A 17,597-nucleotide genomic window follows, 5' to 3' on the forward strand; every position below is an offset into this window, starting at 1 on the left:
GCTTCTACTAAATGTTCTGACTTGAATTAATTACAGAGAAGAATAGGGCAGAAAGAAAAGTCTTTCAGCGTTATGTGAAATGGTGTAATACAATGGCATGCTAATTATACTCTGAAATATTTCAAAAGTGTAAGAATAGCTATGTTCATTCTGGAGAAAAAAAAAAAAAAAAAAAAAAAAAAAGCAGGCAAAATTCTTGACAGTGCATTCCAGAACTTCAAAATTCATAGGCATCGGACATACCTGCTTTCTCGTTTTTCCGACTTGTATTCTATGGCTATCATTAAGAGCTTTAGTTTCGCAAACACCAGTCTGTAGGAAAAGAAGAGGCCAAGAGTCAGTCCTTATCCGCAACCAACGTCACGTATGTGGAGATGGCTGAAGTTTGAGACCTTACACTAAGATCTCTTCCCATTGTGTTTAAGTTAGGTATACACAAAACATATATTAAAGTGCTTCTATTTTGAAGATAATGAACACATTTTCCTAAAAATATAAGCTCACAAGCTGAGAAGAGGAACACAAAACCAAAACACATCATATTATTAACTCTACCTGAGCAACAATAACAAAGGTCATGATATACAACATAAAACTGCATTTGGCTATAGTTGTGGATGTCTTGAGAAAATTTTTCACATCTTTGCTGGAATTCAACCATATGTTGACTGCAGTGTGCATTCCTTAGAAAATATGTAAATACTGAAACTAAACTGAAAGTACACTATTAATAAGTCAGTATTTGCCAACTACTGTCACAGAGGAACAGCGCAACTGGAAGTAATTTCTGACAAATATATAGGAAGCAAAATCTGATCCTGCAATACACATTTTTTTCAGTTGTAAAATTTTGTGCAAGTGGCTGTTTATTAAAACATCTCAAGGGTGATATTCATAGACTGCAAAACTGAGTTAGCATGGCACCATTTGCTTCAAGCTAATAGGCTCTATGAAAATAAATGAAGAAACTACCTTTTTTAAAAAAATAACTAGAAACCATTTTCTAGTTTTTTCATGCAAAGTCAATGTTACTTGCTTCCTACTCTACAAATCTGTCACAAATTATTCTAGGCCTCACCTTTCAATTAGATGGCTGCCATCTTCTACATCATACACTAAATTTTCTAGTGCTCACTGCTTCTCTACAACCTTCCTTACTTTAGTGTTGTTCATTTTTTTGCATATATTTCAATACTATTTATTTTCTTTAAGCAAATAAGGTGATATTCTGCATACATTGCACCTGTCACATACTTAGCAGAAAATAAGGAATTGGCTGCTGAACTGATATTCCATTTCTATAATAAGTTTCAGATAGCACTGTGAACAGTAAATTACTGCTATTTCTTCAGGATTGGAGAATAAGTAGAGATAAGCATGGATGTAGGGGTTCTGACAATGCTGAGGCGATGTGCTGCAGATCACAGAAGGGTATATATATGATACAATTTACTTTGCACTGCTTAAGTTTGGCGATGTAAAACTCAAGTGTACTTCTTCAAAAATTTTCCTTTTAAAGGATTGCAAAAGTGCCCCTTTAATGTCCTTGTCTGGGGAGGCAGGTGATGTCTCAGTACTGGGAAGCAATACAAAATGACAAGTAGGGGCAAGATTCATTGGACTTTTCTTTTTCAGAACCAATTAAGTCTGCTCCTACCTCCAGAACTCCAGCCAATGTCAGAAATGGGCAGACAAAATCCCAATAGCTACTGAATTCTCAGTTAGCCCATCACCTCCCACAATGTTAACAGGTAAATGAAGCCTGACTATCAGCATCAAAACAAGTTAAATTAGAAAAAAAAAAAATATCACTTCTCAAACATTTTAAAACTAGGGTACCCTATACATTCTATTAAGACTATTACACTTCTGTTTTAAAAACAATTATATGAAATACAACTTTATGAGCCATGAATGTCAAAAGTTCTAAACCTATTCTTTCATGCTGACCGCCTACATTCCTTTAGGAAACAAACTTAAATTCTCTTCCTTGCTTTCTGCTTTGTGCAGTATTTGATAATCTATCTCCATACATATATATTCATTAAAAAAAACCCCAAACCAAAACAGCCCCACCACCAAAACCCGAGAAAGTCAACATAAAGAGGTAAGCATAATGCTATCCTAATATTAGGCATTATTTTGTCATTCCTATCTATAGATTTACTAAAAATATTTAAGTGGTCAAATAAATAGGTTTACATGCACTTGGTCATCCCATTAAACATTCGGATTAGCAAGTCTCACTATTTAACTGTATTTTGCAAATGTATCTTGATAAGATTATAATGAGAAAGATCTTATACCTGCTCCCCCCACCCCCCACCCCCCCGGATACATAAAGAACCTTGTAATAAGAAGTTAGAACACTATTTATCTCAAATTATTATGTAGAAGTCCACAAGAATTGTCAATGACAGTACATGAGGCATTAATTTCTATTTTATTTTCAACTGCCAGCATCATCTCTTAACTACTGATGAAAACAGATGGTCAAGAACAAAGGCTCTCAACAATCTGACTATTTCTATCTACACAGAGGGAAATAAATTCTTTTTGACATTAAATCTTTCTTTTTTTACTGGTAAGACTATCATTGGCATAAATTAAACATAGATAACTGCTGTATTATTTGCATGTGAAAGTACTAGAATATGTAGAATATAAAGAAATTATCATACGCCTTTCTGAGCAGCAAAACACAAAGATAAAACCCTGATTAGTTCTTAATTATTTCTTTTTGTACAAAACATTATAAAAAGGATTTAAATTAGAAATTAAATGGGAAGTTTTTGCTTTTCAAGAAAGTTTTTTGATTGAAATCTTGCACATCATAAATCTTTTTTTTTTTTTCCCCTCAAACTCAGTTCTAACATTTTTTGTTGAACTACTTTTGACAAAGGAATAGGTACTGTCCTCAGGAGAGAAAAAGTATTTTCAACTAATTCTATACCTTCGTTCAACTGTAGTTAGCAAAAGTATTTTGATACAGAATAAATCACATTGCTATGCACCTAAGGAAAAATACAGGGGAAAATAGAATTCCTGATTAAAAAAAAATAAAAAAATCTTATAGCATCATCTTAAGCTGAGAGAATAATTTACAATATCAGAATTCTTTCCTAAATATATTATTTTTGTCTTCTTTTCAAATGATTTTTTTATGCACATTGGCAAGTAGTGCTTCCTTTGCTGCTTGATAGTATGCTGTGTTCCTTAGGAGTTGGAAGGATGAGAATATCAGGTACTTTACTCTCACTGAGAAGCAGTATTTAAAACCAGTGCAGTCAATGAGCTTTGTATGTTTTGGAATAGAAATTATCATTATTCATATATTTACTTATGTAAATATTTATTTATATATGCTATATGTTCACATACAAAGAAACTATATATGTACAAACATATATTAAAATGATAAATATATACACACATACATGTATATCATAACTCAAATATCTCTTTTAAAGGTTTGTTAGTGTCAGGCTCATCTTACCTGCAATCACAGGAAACTAGCAAAAGTGATTCTTCCAGATGTTTAATACTTATGTATTGCTTAGGCAAAAAAATTGCAACAAAAAAAGGAAATACTCCAATACTAGAATTTCACAGAACCATTACAAAAAATAAAAGGAATCACTGATGTAAGTGGTTATCTGACCAAGTGTACAATGCATAGCAAGAGTTTTCGGTGTCTTATGAAATATGGAGATTTATTTTATAGGTGTCTTACTAGATCATTACATACACTTCTACTTTTGCATTAGAACTGCTGGGTCTTACGTATGCTACAAAAGAGCGGATGACAACAGAAGTTAGAGGAGGAATCAGAAATTAGAGGTGCTAAGAAACAAAGCCACTGGCTGAAATCTATCACATATATAACACAGAAGGCACTGGTGTTGCTGCTACCAGTACAGGAATGTTTGCTCAAAAATTAAGAGTACTTAACTACTATGACATTTATTTCCACTTATAATAGTGCTTATCTTATGTGACTATTGACTTATTATTTTCACCTGAGAAAGACAGCAAAAAGTCTGAGCATTCTGCAAAAGGAGAAGAAACCCTAACAGGCCAGCTTGGAAATAAAGAATAAGAAAATACGGGTGTACCACGTGTATCTGTAATCACGCAGTTTCTAGATCTGTGATTGCTAGGTATTTTACTTTGGCGTGGAGCATAAAAGTCCATAAAATTCATGAAATCATTAACTTAATGAAAACTGAACAATGCCAGCGAGGAGTTTAGTTTACCAGACAAGATTTGGTTAAGTAGGCAGCTCAGATTAGAATTGTAACTTTAATCTCAGCTGTGAAGAGATAGAGAGATCCTACGTATTCAAGGTATGCTTTCCAGTCTAATCCCACCTGAGCAATAAAATTAAACATCATTAAATTTTGTATTTTGCAAGTTAGGAATCACTGGCTACAAAGCAATACTCATTGCCAGGTTCAGTGCATGCAAAACACTGCTAAAATGTTGCAGAATACTCTTTAATTTCTTTGGTCAGAGTCAGAAACCAATAGATGTATTGGAGAGAGATTTGAAACTGATGAAACTACATACAAAGAGTGCCTAAAGCGCCGGCATGGCAGCCCTTCCGACGTACTTTAGTACTTCAGTAACCGTTTCCCTGCTGCACCTGCATACCATATACAAGTTTTGTTCTCTTTTCTTTCACTTCGTCACATCATGACAAGAGGCTATTTGGCTCTGAGGGCTCATCACGGGAAGTATATGGAAAAGGCTCTTGTCCCCCAGCCTTTAAATTATCTTCTGGTAGAAGGTTACTATAGACTTGCTTCTTGTCTCCAACAGGGTAATGGATGCGGGGGGAAGGGGGGCGGGGAAAGTGGCAGGGAAAGCTTTTAGACGTTTTTAAAACTTCTTTAAACTTTAACTTTTTTTTTTTTTTTTAAAAACAACCCTTTAACAAACCTTTTAGTAGTAATTTTCTTGAACATCATTCATGTATGGCTATGGACAAGGCCTTTTTTCTTTTCCTTAGGAGATCAAGATCTTATGGGGTCATCCAGAGACCAAAAGAAAAAAACTTGCTATTAAATTCTATGAGATCGAGTTGTAAACAATTAACATGTTAAAATAATATTAAAAAAAAAACTACTGAAGTGGGCCAAGGTTTGCATTCATCAATAAAAAAGTCAAAGCACTCTTTAAAATCTAGCACAGTGGAAAAAGACCTCTGAGGCTGGAGCACTGCTAGGATAATGAGGAATTCACGGCAGCAGGAAAAGTAGACATCCAGAGGGAGCAGAGAATACCAAGCGTACACTTTAATACAAAAGCATATAGAAAACATGGGTGAACCTTGACAAAGATCAGGCTCTTTTCTAGTGGGTTCGTGTGTCATTATATATATAATATAATAGAGTGTGTGTAGAGTGACTTATGTCACTCATGGTAACATGACATATACCACTCAATGACATATATAACTCTATACACAGGTATATACACACAGAAGTGCTTCATACAAATTATTTGTACCAGGTCCAGTCAGTGGCTGCTGACAAGATCAAGAGCAGGTGAGCAAATGAAATTGCTGCCGACGGTAGTGGGTACCACTGCCATTACGCGGATGGCAGTGAGAACAGGAGCTGAATATTTAATAGCTTTTGATTCATGGCCTGTCAGTCTTATGAAGACACTGAATGTAAGAAATGTCAATACAGAACTCTACATTGATTTTTCTCTGTGTTTACCACATCAAATATTGTCTTGCTCTACGAGATGGTTCCTGATTTGAAACGCAATGGAAGTGCTGTGAAGTGTGGAATACATCCTGCTTGCCTATGGAGTTCCATAAATATTTGTCTTTCATTACTTTTACGTACTCTTATTCTGCTAAACAAAACTGTCATTCCACTGTTCTTTCTGGCTCCCATTAAAGCTGATCATGTTCAAAGAAGAACAGTAAGGATACTGTTCATATAAGAGCTCTACTGAAGGTTTTAAGCACAAAAAAACCAAGCTTGATTTATAGAAGTGGGTATTTTTAGCTTTTTTTTTTAGGTATGGAGAAGAAACATAATTGGTATATATAAACAGTATTGGATAAATAAATGAGAATTTGTACATTTACTAACTCACTACTTATTGCTTGTACCCAGGGTAGCAAAATCCAGGTTATCTAACACCATGGCGTAAGCATAGGTAACAGTAACATACGCCTTCATACTTCAAACATATTAAAGAACTGTGGGAAGACGTATGGCCTCTGTGCTGACCTAGGGACACTTTTCTATCAAAGCAGCATTTTCATACTTGCACAAAGGCTGTTGTCCACTGAGATGACATTAGGGAGCACAGTGGGACCTTACAACATCTGTTTTCATGTGTTGGATCTTGCTGTCTCCCAGGCGTGCCTGAGGGGACTATCTAGCACATCATCATCGCCTGGGTGGCGGCAGTGGAGTGGCCAAGCTTTTCCTGGGGGGACCCAGAGGAGAGAGCCTGAGAGTGCTTGGAGGAAAGTATACAATACAGGAGAAATCTTTGGCAGAATCAGATGGAGTCTGATTGTAATCACAGTCAGAAGACTGAAAGCTTCATCTGCAGTCATGTCAGTCCAAAGGCTGTCTTGTGGCTGGGTCGCTACCTGAGCTGAGCTTAGGTTTGTTGAGTCTAAAATGGGACACATCTGCGGCGTTGAATAAAATCCTGGGTTCAGGGAAAAACCCTTAATTGAGCAGGTATGGCCTGACCCAGCACCACTCCTTCAGAGAGGAAGAAACTGCACTGTTCATATTATGTGTAGCATAAGCCACAGGAGTCCAAAAGTGCCTAAGATTTACCTCGCCCTCTGAGACAAGTCAAGCCTAGTTGAAGAGAAAGATCCAAAGATAGAAGCAAGAACTTGACAGTTACAGGTAGCCCATGCTGTCCTCGCTCTGTGAAATACTGACTTTATTCGGGGTCGCCCTTGGAGTGGGAAGTGCCACTGCTATGAATACATCTGGAAGAGAAATAATCTGTTGTGACGCGGAGAGAGAACGCAGCTAAGTGCTGAGCATCACCAGTCGCCTAATTCAGTTCTCTTTCATCAGGACAGTGAAGTTTCTAACTGTGATTAGCCCCCCAAACAGTCTGTTGTAAAAACATACAGAAAACCTTCACGACTACTATAGGAATATAGGCCATGCAACAATACGCTACGCAAATACAGAGATAATGACATCTCTATAATTTTGCCTTTTATTAAAACATGGCTATAACATTGGATTGAATTAATTACTTCAAAAGTAGAGCCAACAGCAAATGGGCCCACTTTAACATATATTAAGTGGACACCTCTGATATGCTGTTCCCACTGCTAGGTCAATGCATAGACGTGCTAGCCTCACTAGGAAATTTTTTGGATGGAGAATGGTGGGCCTAGAACCTGGGTGAAGGTTAGCCTTGTATTAATAGATATTAGATGGCCCACTAAAAGACCACACAAGTTGGGGGACAGCTTGGTTAGTTTACTCTTTCAATCAGCATCATCCACACCTGGTTCAGCAACACTGAAGGGCACAGAACAATAGCAACTACATTCAGGTATTGAAGATACCTAGGTGGGAACACGTTCACGCAGTATGCACACATATACTCAGTTATAAATTAAACTTGCAGACTGATACTATTGTCTACTTCCATCTAATTCTTCACCCTGGTGTCGACATCAAAAGGTTGAAATTCTTCAACAATACTGAGCATCCCATCCCCACTGAAAGAGCAGATGTTTCTGCACTCTCTTAACTTATGTTATCCAAACTGTGTGGCAGCCTATTTACAAATAATCACATTCCTAGACTGGCAATCAAGGCCAATAACCTGAGGAAGCAGCACATTTTATTCAGCTTCGAAGTTTTAAAATGTCATTGATGGCACAAATTTTGAAAATCCGAATTACAAAACCTGTTCTCGAAGTCTGTACACTTTGTGGGTAGTTGATCACACTAAGCCTGGCCACCAATTTTATTTCCCCTTCACAAACCAATGCAACGGACATTTTGCTGTCCTTCGGTTCTTCTGCAAATTGAAGAGCCAATTCTTACAGTAATGCAAACACCCATGCACTGAACTCATTAATATGAAACACTACATTTTAATTTTCAATATGCTTTAATTAACCTGAATTTAATAGAGTGATGAAACTGTTGGAAATTTTGATATAAAACTTTTGCTTTAATTTAAACTAGGAAACACAGTTAATTACGCCTCCAGATAACCAAACGCTTGAGGAGAGCTCCAAAGCTTAGACATGGTTCCAAATCTCAACAAACACCCTTTCTTTATTGATCATTTTATCTCAGCTCTACCAGTACAGTTAAAAGAATGTCAGGTTTGTGTCACAGCCAGTCTCAGTCACATGTTTCTAAGAAATGGGATGGAAACTCAGCTATGTTTGACAATGGTTTGGCATGGAGATTTAATTTTCATGATTGTAGTTAGCATAAACAGCACAAATTACCATTCAATTCTGAACATAATACATATTTCTAGAATGCATTATGAGATTTTCTGTTTCAAGATATCTGGGCAAAGTTTTGTGATTATAGTAATTGTCCCTCAAGAGCCTAGTCACAGTCTGGTTAACAGAGAGAAGGAAGAGATTGTGAGCCCCTTCATTTTACTAGCAAATCAAAGACGGGGCTCTGTCATAGCTACATCCCAGGAAAGGACAGATTATTAAGTTGATAACATTTGTCTAACAGTTCTTTCTCCTTCATTCTTATGCCATAACCCTATGTTTATGCTTTTTTTAAGTCAAAAAAGGTTGGAGAAGTGAAAGGAGTTGAAGCAAAGTCATTCTCCTTTACATGAGAGATCTTACTTCTTTATTTCCTCCTCTAAGAAGGGAGTGTGCAGAAGTTTTTCTACGTTACCTAGTTAGACATCAGACTCTCCAGAGTAGGGTCTTTTTCTTTTTAAGCATCTGAACAGTCCCTAGGAAAAGCTGTCCAGCCTTTGTTGTGACCTTTTGGTTGGCACGGCTCTAACCAAGAACAATGCCAAGAGAAGAGGAAATACAACAGTGCTAAACTACTCTGCCTACGTTTGCGGCCACAGTATTTATCACAGAAACCCTGTGCATACAAATCTCTCATTCACAGAATCATTCTAGGACAAATATATGGATTTTCAGTCTCCAGAAATAAAGTTGTAGCATGCCTTATACTACGCTTATATATTATATGCTTCAAAAACTCCTTTCTCATTACAGAAAAGACATGTGTTTTCTGACATATTTCACTTGTTAGAAGTGTTTTGCAACCAGTTCTACAGCGCTCTGGATGCCACACTGCTTATACAACTCCACTACATCTGTTTCAATTAATGATAGTTTCCTTGGAATGGGACATAAGCCAAGATGGTGACACTGACAACCACTATTCAAGGAATGGGAAACGTTAGAAGAAACAATAGGACAGCACAGATGAGTAAATAATTCAGTTTAAATGGATTGCTGATGAATTTGTTCAACACCAAAAACATTTATGCTTTCATTTACAATCACTTAATTCCAAATCTCTTCTGAAAACAAGCATTATAATGTTTTGCATACTTCCATGCAGTGATTGCTTTAAAGTTTATTTTATTGGATCCCATCTGATGTAGCAACTTTAGGCCTGTAGCAGAGCGAAAAGCTCTCCTGCAGAAACCTCAGATTTCACTTGAGAGAAGAAAATACTTATCTACATTAATATGTATTTCTACTTACTCACAAACTGCAGGGAAGGACAAACCCACAAAGGCACTAGACAGATATTCTGTATACATTTCATTTGCAACTCCTTCCAGGTAGTATTTCTGCCACGTATCCTCCTCAATCTGAAACACAGAAACAGAGATGCAGAGTTCTAAGTGAAACCAAAAGCTTTCTCTAAATTTTACAAACAACCATTAAAACACGAACCAGATTTTAACAAATAAGCCACTAGACTGTTACAGCAACTAATATTGCTTATTTTTACAGGACTTCCTGGAATGTCAAATAAATAAATAAATAAATGAGTACATGTAGTCAGTAAATCAAGTATCCTACGTAAAAATAATACACCCAATTCTTGGCGAGCACATTCAGCATGAGGAGAAATAAGGTTGTAGAGAGCTTGAGGAAAAAAGTTTCTCAATTTTCTCTTTCTGAAAATTCTCTAGTGAAATGGTTGCATTATATTGCTATTTGTGTTTCTCTAACCATTATTTTCTCCTTGTTTTGAAGTTGATCGGCAATCAAAACTCATCCTTTAAACTTTTTTTTTTTTTTCCCCTTCTCTGCATCTATAACTAACAAGGCAGTATGAGGAACATATACTGAAACAATTTCAACAGTTATCAGTGTGTAGGACAACAACTGGAGAAAACCGTTACTGCTAAATTCAGAAATCTTTTACTGTTGAAGGTATGAAGAAAAACAAGTCAGAGGTGCTACATGACTACCACCAAAAGCTCAATACATTTGCCAAAGCAGAAGTTTCTAGTGATATCTGAGACGCACATGCAATGTCACCTAGCTTCCAGCTGCTACCCTGGGGTCCATGGATGCCACGTCATATCTATAAAGCTTATCTCTCAGACATTCTATGAGGTCTTCAATTAGTATCAAACACCTATATTAAGGTAACTGGATCAAGCTACTTGGTATCCATCAGTAGGAATAGCACTATACTTCAGAAGAGCAAATACCAAGCCAGCTGAAACGAAATATGGCCTACGCTGAAGTTGTTCGCTGCTGGAATCCCAGTTCTCTATATTGTAATTCATGCCCTCATCCAAAGTTTGAGATTTGACTGTCGTTCCCAGTGCAACCTTCCTAAGCAAACTAGGGAAACCGCCACAAATGTGCAGCCTAAAATACTCAAGGCTTCACATCAAACAGTTTGTTCCCTACTTATTAGGTCGTGTTAAAATAGAGCAAAAATGTAAACCACAATGGGACGTTCCTGCATGTAATTATCTCTTTATATTTCTTCACAAATTGTGCTATATAAATTGTGAGAAGAGAGAAATTCATATTTTCAAGAACCGTACACAGCACCAAAACTATATGTATGATAATAAAGTACATAAAAAATTCAGCAAGAAACGTAAATTACATCACACTAGCAAACATACTATGACATTTTTTTATTTTTTTTTTTACATTTTACATTACCACATTTTCATTAACCAGATTCTATCTGACTAGATAGTAAATAGGAAACAAGTAAAAAGAGATTGAGAGATCAGAGACTTTAATTTTCTTACATAAGACATATGATTTTACAGATTATGGAAATACTTATCTTGTAATTTAGTGCACGCCTAAAACTGTACCTTATTCTTCACAAAAAAATAAAGTCTTAGTTCCACTGTTTAGGTAACCCCACTATGATCTTCAGATTAAAGAGCAGAAATTGGGAACAGTATTGAGATGAGACATGAAGGCCAAAAACCGAGCATAATGAGGAAGTATTTTTTTAAAAAAAAAACTATCAGCAGAGATTTGCAAAGCTACCCAAAAGGTTTAAGTACCAAATACCAACTCATCTGAGAAGGACTTGGATGACTATCTCTCTTAAATATTTCACAATTTGTCTAAAAAAAGCTAAAAAGTTTGTGGAGTCCTATTAATTCCCCAAGAGTCTAGAGAAGATTTTTCTTGTTCCTTCTTAGCCATTTTTATTGAGCACTTAATATTTTCTAAAAGCTTTACATTATAGTTATGTATTCTCTATTCTTACTTCAGTTGCAAATCACGAAGCTCACAATACCCCACAAAATAAGAATTCCATAGAAATGCAGCAATGATCATCTTCCCACACTTTTTTTTTTTTTTTTTCCTCCTCTTTCCCCCTCTGCTCTTTTGGAGAGCTGTCTTCATCCCTGCTTCCCTGCTCGCAGTTCCAGAAGTCTCTGCCTCTTTCTCTTCTCTACCATATCGTGACCTAACATCACCCACAATATCAACAGAACTGCTTCTCTAGGCTAATGTCCTGTTTATCTTGCTTTCTATTTCCTTCAGCTCCTTCATCCAAATGGCGATATGAGCGTGCCTAACTAAGTGTCCTTCATCTCACTCCCCCATCAGCAGCGTTTCCACCTCTTCTTTCAGACTCCTCTTTTAGGCTCATAATGTGGTTATCTCCTCCACCTGCTTCAACCCAGGCACTTATTCTATGCTTAAACCATATGGACCTCTTGTCTTCCCACTAAACAGGATATTCTGTGAAAAACTGGCTAAATCATGTTAGGAAAAAAATTCACCTTTAAAAGCTTTAAGGGACAGCAAGACCAACTCCACATCAAACCAGCTTTTTATGGATAGCTAGTACCAAAAAAAGTGAAGGATGCCGTACTGTTGTCTATACTAAGCTCAGTGAGCAAAACCAGGATTATATTATCCATTACCATGAAATAAAGCAACAGCCACGTTAAAGAGTTCAGAAAGGGAATTACAGCTGAGCCTCCACGGTCGCAGAAGCACATGTCAGGAGTGCTGTGTCCCAGCGCCATATATAACAGCTACAACTCTGCTAATTGTCTAACTTATCAAGAAGCATTTTCATACCACGTCCACACACAGCTTGTCTTGACATGCTATAATCATAATAATGCTGAGCTTTTCAAACTCTTTCACAACTTTAAAGCACCTCTTCCCTGCAACAGCCTGATCCACAGCTCACTTAAACCACCCGAACCTTCTCTACTGATTCTGACATGCTTAGGAGCAGGAGTTGTATTTTATATGTTTGCATTTTTACCTTACAGCTTGAATATCAAACTGGGATTCACCAATCATTTCCCCATGTTAAACTACACACTCTCTTCAAAAGGACTGGAATTTTTTTAAGAAACCTGTGAAATATAAATTACAATGAATTTATTTCTTTTAAATGTTCTTCTCCTGTTGACAGGCTGCCAAGAAACCAGTTACGTTAGTACTAGAGAAGTACACAACTGCAAGAAGAAATTGCAATATGGAGATGTTCCAAATCATACATTCCCTGACAAGCGGGCTGCAAACAATCAAGAGAAATTTCTTCCACAGAAACTGTTTCACCATTCAGAGACCATGTGGGATGCTAAAAGGGATTTGCATTGTGTTATTCTCCACCACACACAGAGAAGTCATACCATATTTTTTTATAAGATTTTTATTTATGTGAAGCTTGCAAATGTTGCTGATCAGCAACTCTTTATATACAGAAAACAGATAAAGTGCAGGCTTGGTGAAAAATAAGAGTAATGATAGCAAAGACATGTTTGTAACTTATGGTTTATTTTATGGCTTTTTCTTAGATTGACACCACCTGGGGTTGGAAAAAAAAAATACAAATACATTACGTGTTTCTCTTTTCTACTTTCTTCCCTTGCTTTCTTTTCTTTAGGCAGATGGTTTTGATTTGCAGGAAGGAATTGCAGATCAGACCTATACTTAAGCACTCACCCTTAGTCAAGGGCCAAGAAAGGACTGGCAAAAGCCAATCTCATTCACAAACCAGTGATGAAGCTTCATAGATACTGGTCAGCATTAAACAAACCTTCACAATGTGACTGGAATGCTTAAGATATGTTCTGTCAGTATACGATGAAATGTTGATTAATGAATTTAAAGAATTGCTGGTGTTTGGGATGCTATAAAACGTTATTATAATATCATGAAAATAACAGACTAAAGTTGATCTTTGCATTTTATCTCTGCCTGAACCATGACATTTTCCCTGTGATTTCAAAGAAAGAGGTGGTCACCTGCCCAGTATTTTTGGAAAGGCACTGCTTGGTGGTCTGCTAGAAATAAAATTATATTAAGAACCTCCAGTATTCAGTGTTTCTTTTCTATTTCCTTGAGTCTTGCAGTTACCCTGGGTTTTAATAAGGAAAGTTCCACAGACAAAAATAATCAGTTTCTCCCATAATCCATTTAAGTAAGGTACTAATCTTGAAATCCTGAAAGTGAAAAAAAAATAAATCTTTAGGACTCATCGTGTTCTTGACTAATTTAAGCCTTTGCGATGACATTTTAAAGTCTGCTGTTGCATTTGACCTCCAAAACTGAATCTCTAAACAAATCTGATTCTTCATCATGTGAGTTTATTTTCCTTTAACATACTTAACCACACCTTGAGAGTCATCCAGTCCATCTCTGGACTTACCCTTACTTATCCACTACTTATCCACACTTATCTATACATTAAGAGAAAGTTGCCAAAAATTAACTGTTAATGTACAGATGAAATAATCTGTCCCATATGCACCTATGAAATGGATGTTTCACATGTCATTTGCCTGAAAACAATGGGCACAATAGTTAATTGTTATGTAAACTTTACAGAAGCACAAAGAGCTGAATTTGGGGTGAGTTTGGTTCAAGACACACTGATCAGGGCTACCACAACAGTCACTCATGAAAGTTATTTATCTGGTAAGCAAAATTTATACCTTGATTTTAGCCTACCTGAATATATTACTGTGCTTACAAAGATGAAAACAACCTTGATTTTAACTCAAAAAACAAAGAAAACCTACAGTAGTGTCAATTATACAGTTCTAAAGATAATTTTGTTACTGCAAATAATTTCTGGTCTATCTTACTTCACTTGCTGACAGCAGAATCTGGGTGTTCATATTTTCTACATTAGTACAAACTAATACCGTTGAGACAAAGAAAATAGATTTCATTTCAGTGCAAAGCTTTACCACAGAAAAATTTTCTTGTTGGCTGAACAAACACATTCCAGAAGAAAGCATAAATCTATCCTTATTAAATATTGTGGGTTCCAGGAAGCCAAATGGACTAGTTGAGTTTTGATACCAGAGAGTGACAGCAGGTTTGATCTCCTGTTCATCGTTATCTCTGTGGCTAACTGCCAGTTTGAGAAGTTCGGAATTCAGATCATAAAAATGGTTTGGGTTGGAAGCAACCCCTTAAAGACCATCTAGTTCCACCCCCCCCGACACGGGCAGTTTTCACTACACCAGGTTGCTCAAAGCTCCATCTGACCTGGCCTTGAAAACTTCCAGAGATGGGGCATGCCATCCTCAGATAAAACCTTTATTTTTTACTGGAAAATGCTGTCTTGGTAACAAACGTTGCAAATAATTAAGCAGTCAAAGACTGCTTTGGAATGAAGGGGTGTGTCTTTGCTGGCAGAGTAATTAAAGCAGAAGGTAATGCCAGCTGGTACTTAGAACAGAATAAAACGCAGCAGAAAAGCTGCAGAGGGACAACACAAGAACCCCAGGAGACACCAAGTACACAGACACAATAGCAGTGAACCGCTTCAGTGCAGGAAAAATAAACATGAAATAATCTTGATATTATTCAGTCCTGCTATCATTTATTCTTTTCCCTTTTGCCTCTTCTCATTTCTTGCATGTTATTTCCATTTTCATTTAGCCTCACGCCTAGGCCTCTATAGATCTTATATAACTTATCTGTGGAATGAAGGCACAATAACTGATCAAAGACAGTTTTACTCCCTCTTTTTAAATTTGGATCTCCTTTACTCATGAAATACTGCACACCAACATATCAGCAAGCAATGACACACGGCACTTCTGCACACTTTCCCTCACAGAAAATGAGCATCTGTCTTTACGAAAGATAAAAATTCCAAGATCCCTGCATGATCCTAAGGAGAAGGCATTGCAGGCCGTTCTGTTATTTTTATCCCTGAAGTTAAATAACTAACATACTTCAAGCTGATGCTGCAGCAACATGAGTAAATGTAACATTCTAGAAAGATAACGAGACAGCACAATTAGTGGTTGATGTAGCAACAAGGAATCAGTCACTATCACACTACAAATGTGATCACACTACAAATGACTAGGAATAAGTACATTGCATTTTCTTTTGACTTTGACACTAAGTCACAGCAAAAAGTTATCTCAGGATGCTGTCAGTGTCAGTACAAACAGTAACAAGTAATTTTTTTTCTTCAGAGACCTGATAAACTCGAGAGGAATTTTTAACAAATAGCAACAAAACTTTAAGTTATTCCAATCACAGCTAGGAAGAAAAGTCAAGAGTTTAGAAGAAGAAAGGTAAACTTAGGTAACTTTTGGGCCTGACACAGAGTGTGCCATACCACCATAGTGACCTGAATCTGCCTCTTCCAAGTCCCCTCTAGTACTGCAAGCGCATGATTACCTTTCCCCGAATATGTTACACCACAATGCTGTCTCCTGGATAGTCATAAAACAAATTACCCAGAGATTCAATAGCCTATATGAAGAATAGCTGAAAAACGACATAACGTATCCCAAGAGAAGGAATCTAATTTTCATCTGTATCTTTTTTTAAGTCATAATGCTCCTCTCCTCCCCTCTATCTGTATATAGATAGAATGTTGTTATTGGGAAATATACTTACATAATACAATCATTTCCTAGTGAGAAATGGTGACAGAGATATGAAAAAACAATGCATATCTTGCAAGCACAACCATTAGTATTGTCAGGAAAAAAACTAAACCTTTAACACACCCAGCCCTCCCCCGCCGGCAGTGTCATTATCAGAGGCTCTGTTGCCCCAACTGATCGATCTTGTTCATAGCATTTGCTTCTCAGTGTAACGATAGAAATAGTCACATGAAACAGATTGAGCGTAACTGAACACGATAACGCTACATAATCTCTTCCGTCAAGATCTAAGTCTCAGTATTAAGAAATAGAACTAATGCTAGAGTTACAGCGTCACTTCGGAACTTCTCTTGCATTTTGCAAGGAAAAACAGGGAGAGGATGGTGGGCATGTTAAGGAACTGACACAACAAAAATTCATTTCTAGCACAACAAAAGCAGGTATTAAAGCCTGCTCCCTAGCATCAAATAGACTCAGCTCATCACCACCAAGGAAAGAGCATAAAAAATTACAAAGCCTTTGAGAATAATTTCAGACATTTGGAGAAAGATCATCCATTTTTTATTTTAGACATGTACTTGCTTTGATAAACAAATCTATCTAATTGAATAACAAAACCCGCACAAAAAGTGCAGCAAATTAATGAGCTAATTCTATTCATTATCTCTCTAGAACAGCCCTTGAATACTTTATTTCTATTAAAGTGATCTTGCTTTATTTGAGCGGCCTAATTTTTTGGTTCAGCATTCTGTTCCATTAATCAGTGTTTTGTCTAAGCTCAAGCAGTCCAGAAATTCTGAGTGGTCTTTCTAAAATTACAAGCTTTGTATCAAAAGATTAAATAAAGGGTTGTGTAAAAAACATGGAAGTTGTTACCTATTTCCTTTCTCAGATACATATAAAATGTTCTCTTCAAAGATGCCCAGAAGGCCACGCAGAGGAATCTTTAAAAAAAGAAAAAAAGCCTAGAAAATAACATCTTCACTGGAGAAATTTTCTTGGGCCCTTGCCAAGTTGTTTTCATCTACTTCTATCTAACAGAGGGACTCCTGCCTCCCTCTAGGCTCAGAACACTTCCAGGGCTTCCTGATGCCCAGTTTTACAATTATCTTCACCACCCCATCGTGGGTATTTTTCTAACAACACAGATGAGAAGAAAAAGAAAGCACACACAAAATATTTTTGATTGGTGGCTGAAGTTGCACATTGAAAACAATGTATTTAAAACATTTCCTCACACT

The 17,597-nt window shown here is 36.7% G+C and overlaps 1 protein-coding gene across 30 annotated transcripts in view; it reads right to left on the reverse strand.

Moving 5' to 3' along the window:
• The window catches only part of KCNMA1 (potassium calcium-activated channel subfamily M alpha 1), a 506,074-nt gene that overhangs the window by 126,065 nt on the left and 362,412 nt on the right, over positions 1-17,597 (reverse strand). For all 30 annotated transcript variants that reach the window (XM_037399258.1, XM_037399257.1, XM_037399256.1 and 27 more), the window contains 2 exons: positions 9,731-9,840; positions 244-312 (listed from right to left, as the gene is read on the reverse strand). In XM_037399258.1, the coding sequence (XP_037255155.1) occupies positions 244-312; positions 9,731-9,840 (179 nt within the window). The remainder of the gene's footprint in view (positions 1-243; positions 313-9,730; positions 9,841-17,597) is intronic.

This window comes from Falco rusticolus, chromosome 9 (genome assembly GCF_015220075.1).
Source record: "Falco rusticolus isolate bFalRus1 chromosome 9, bFalRus1.pri, whole genome shotgun sequence".
NCBI lineage: Eukaryota > Metazoa > Chordata > Aves > Falconiformes > Falconidae > Falco > Falco rusticolus.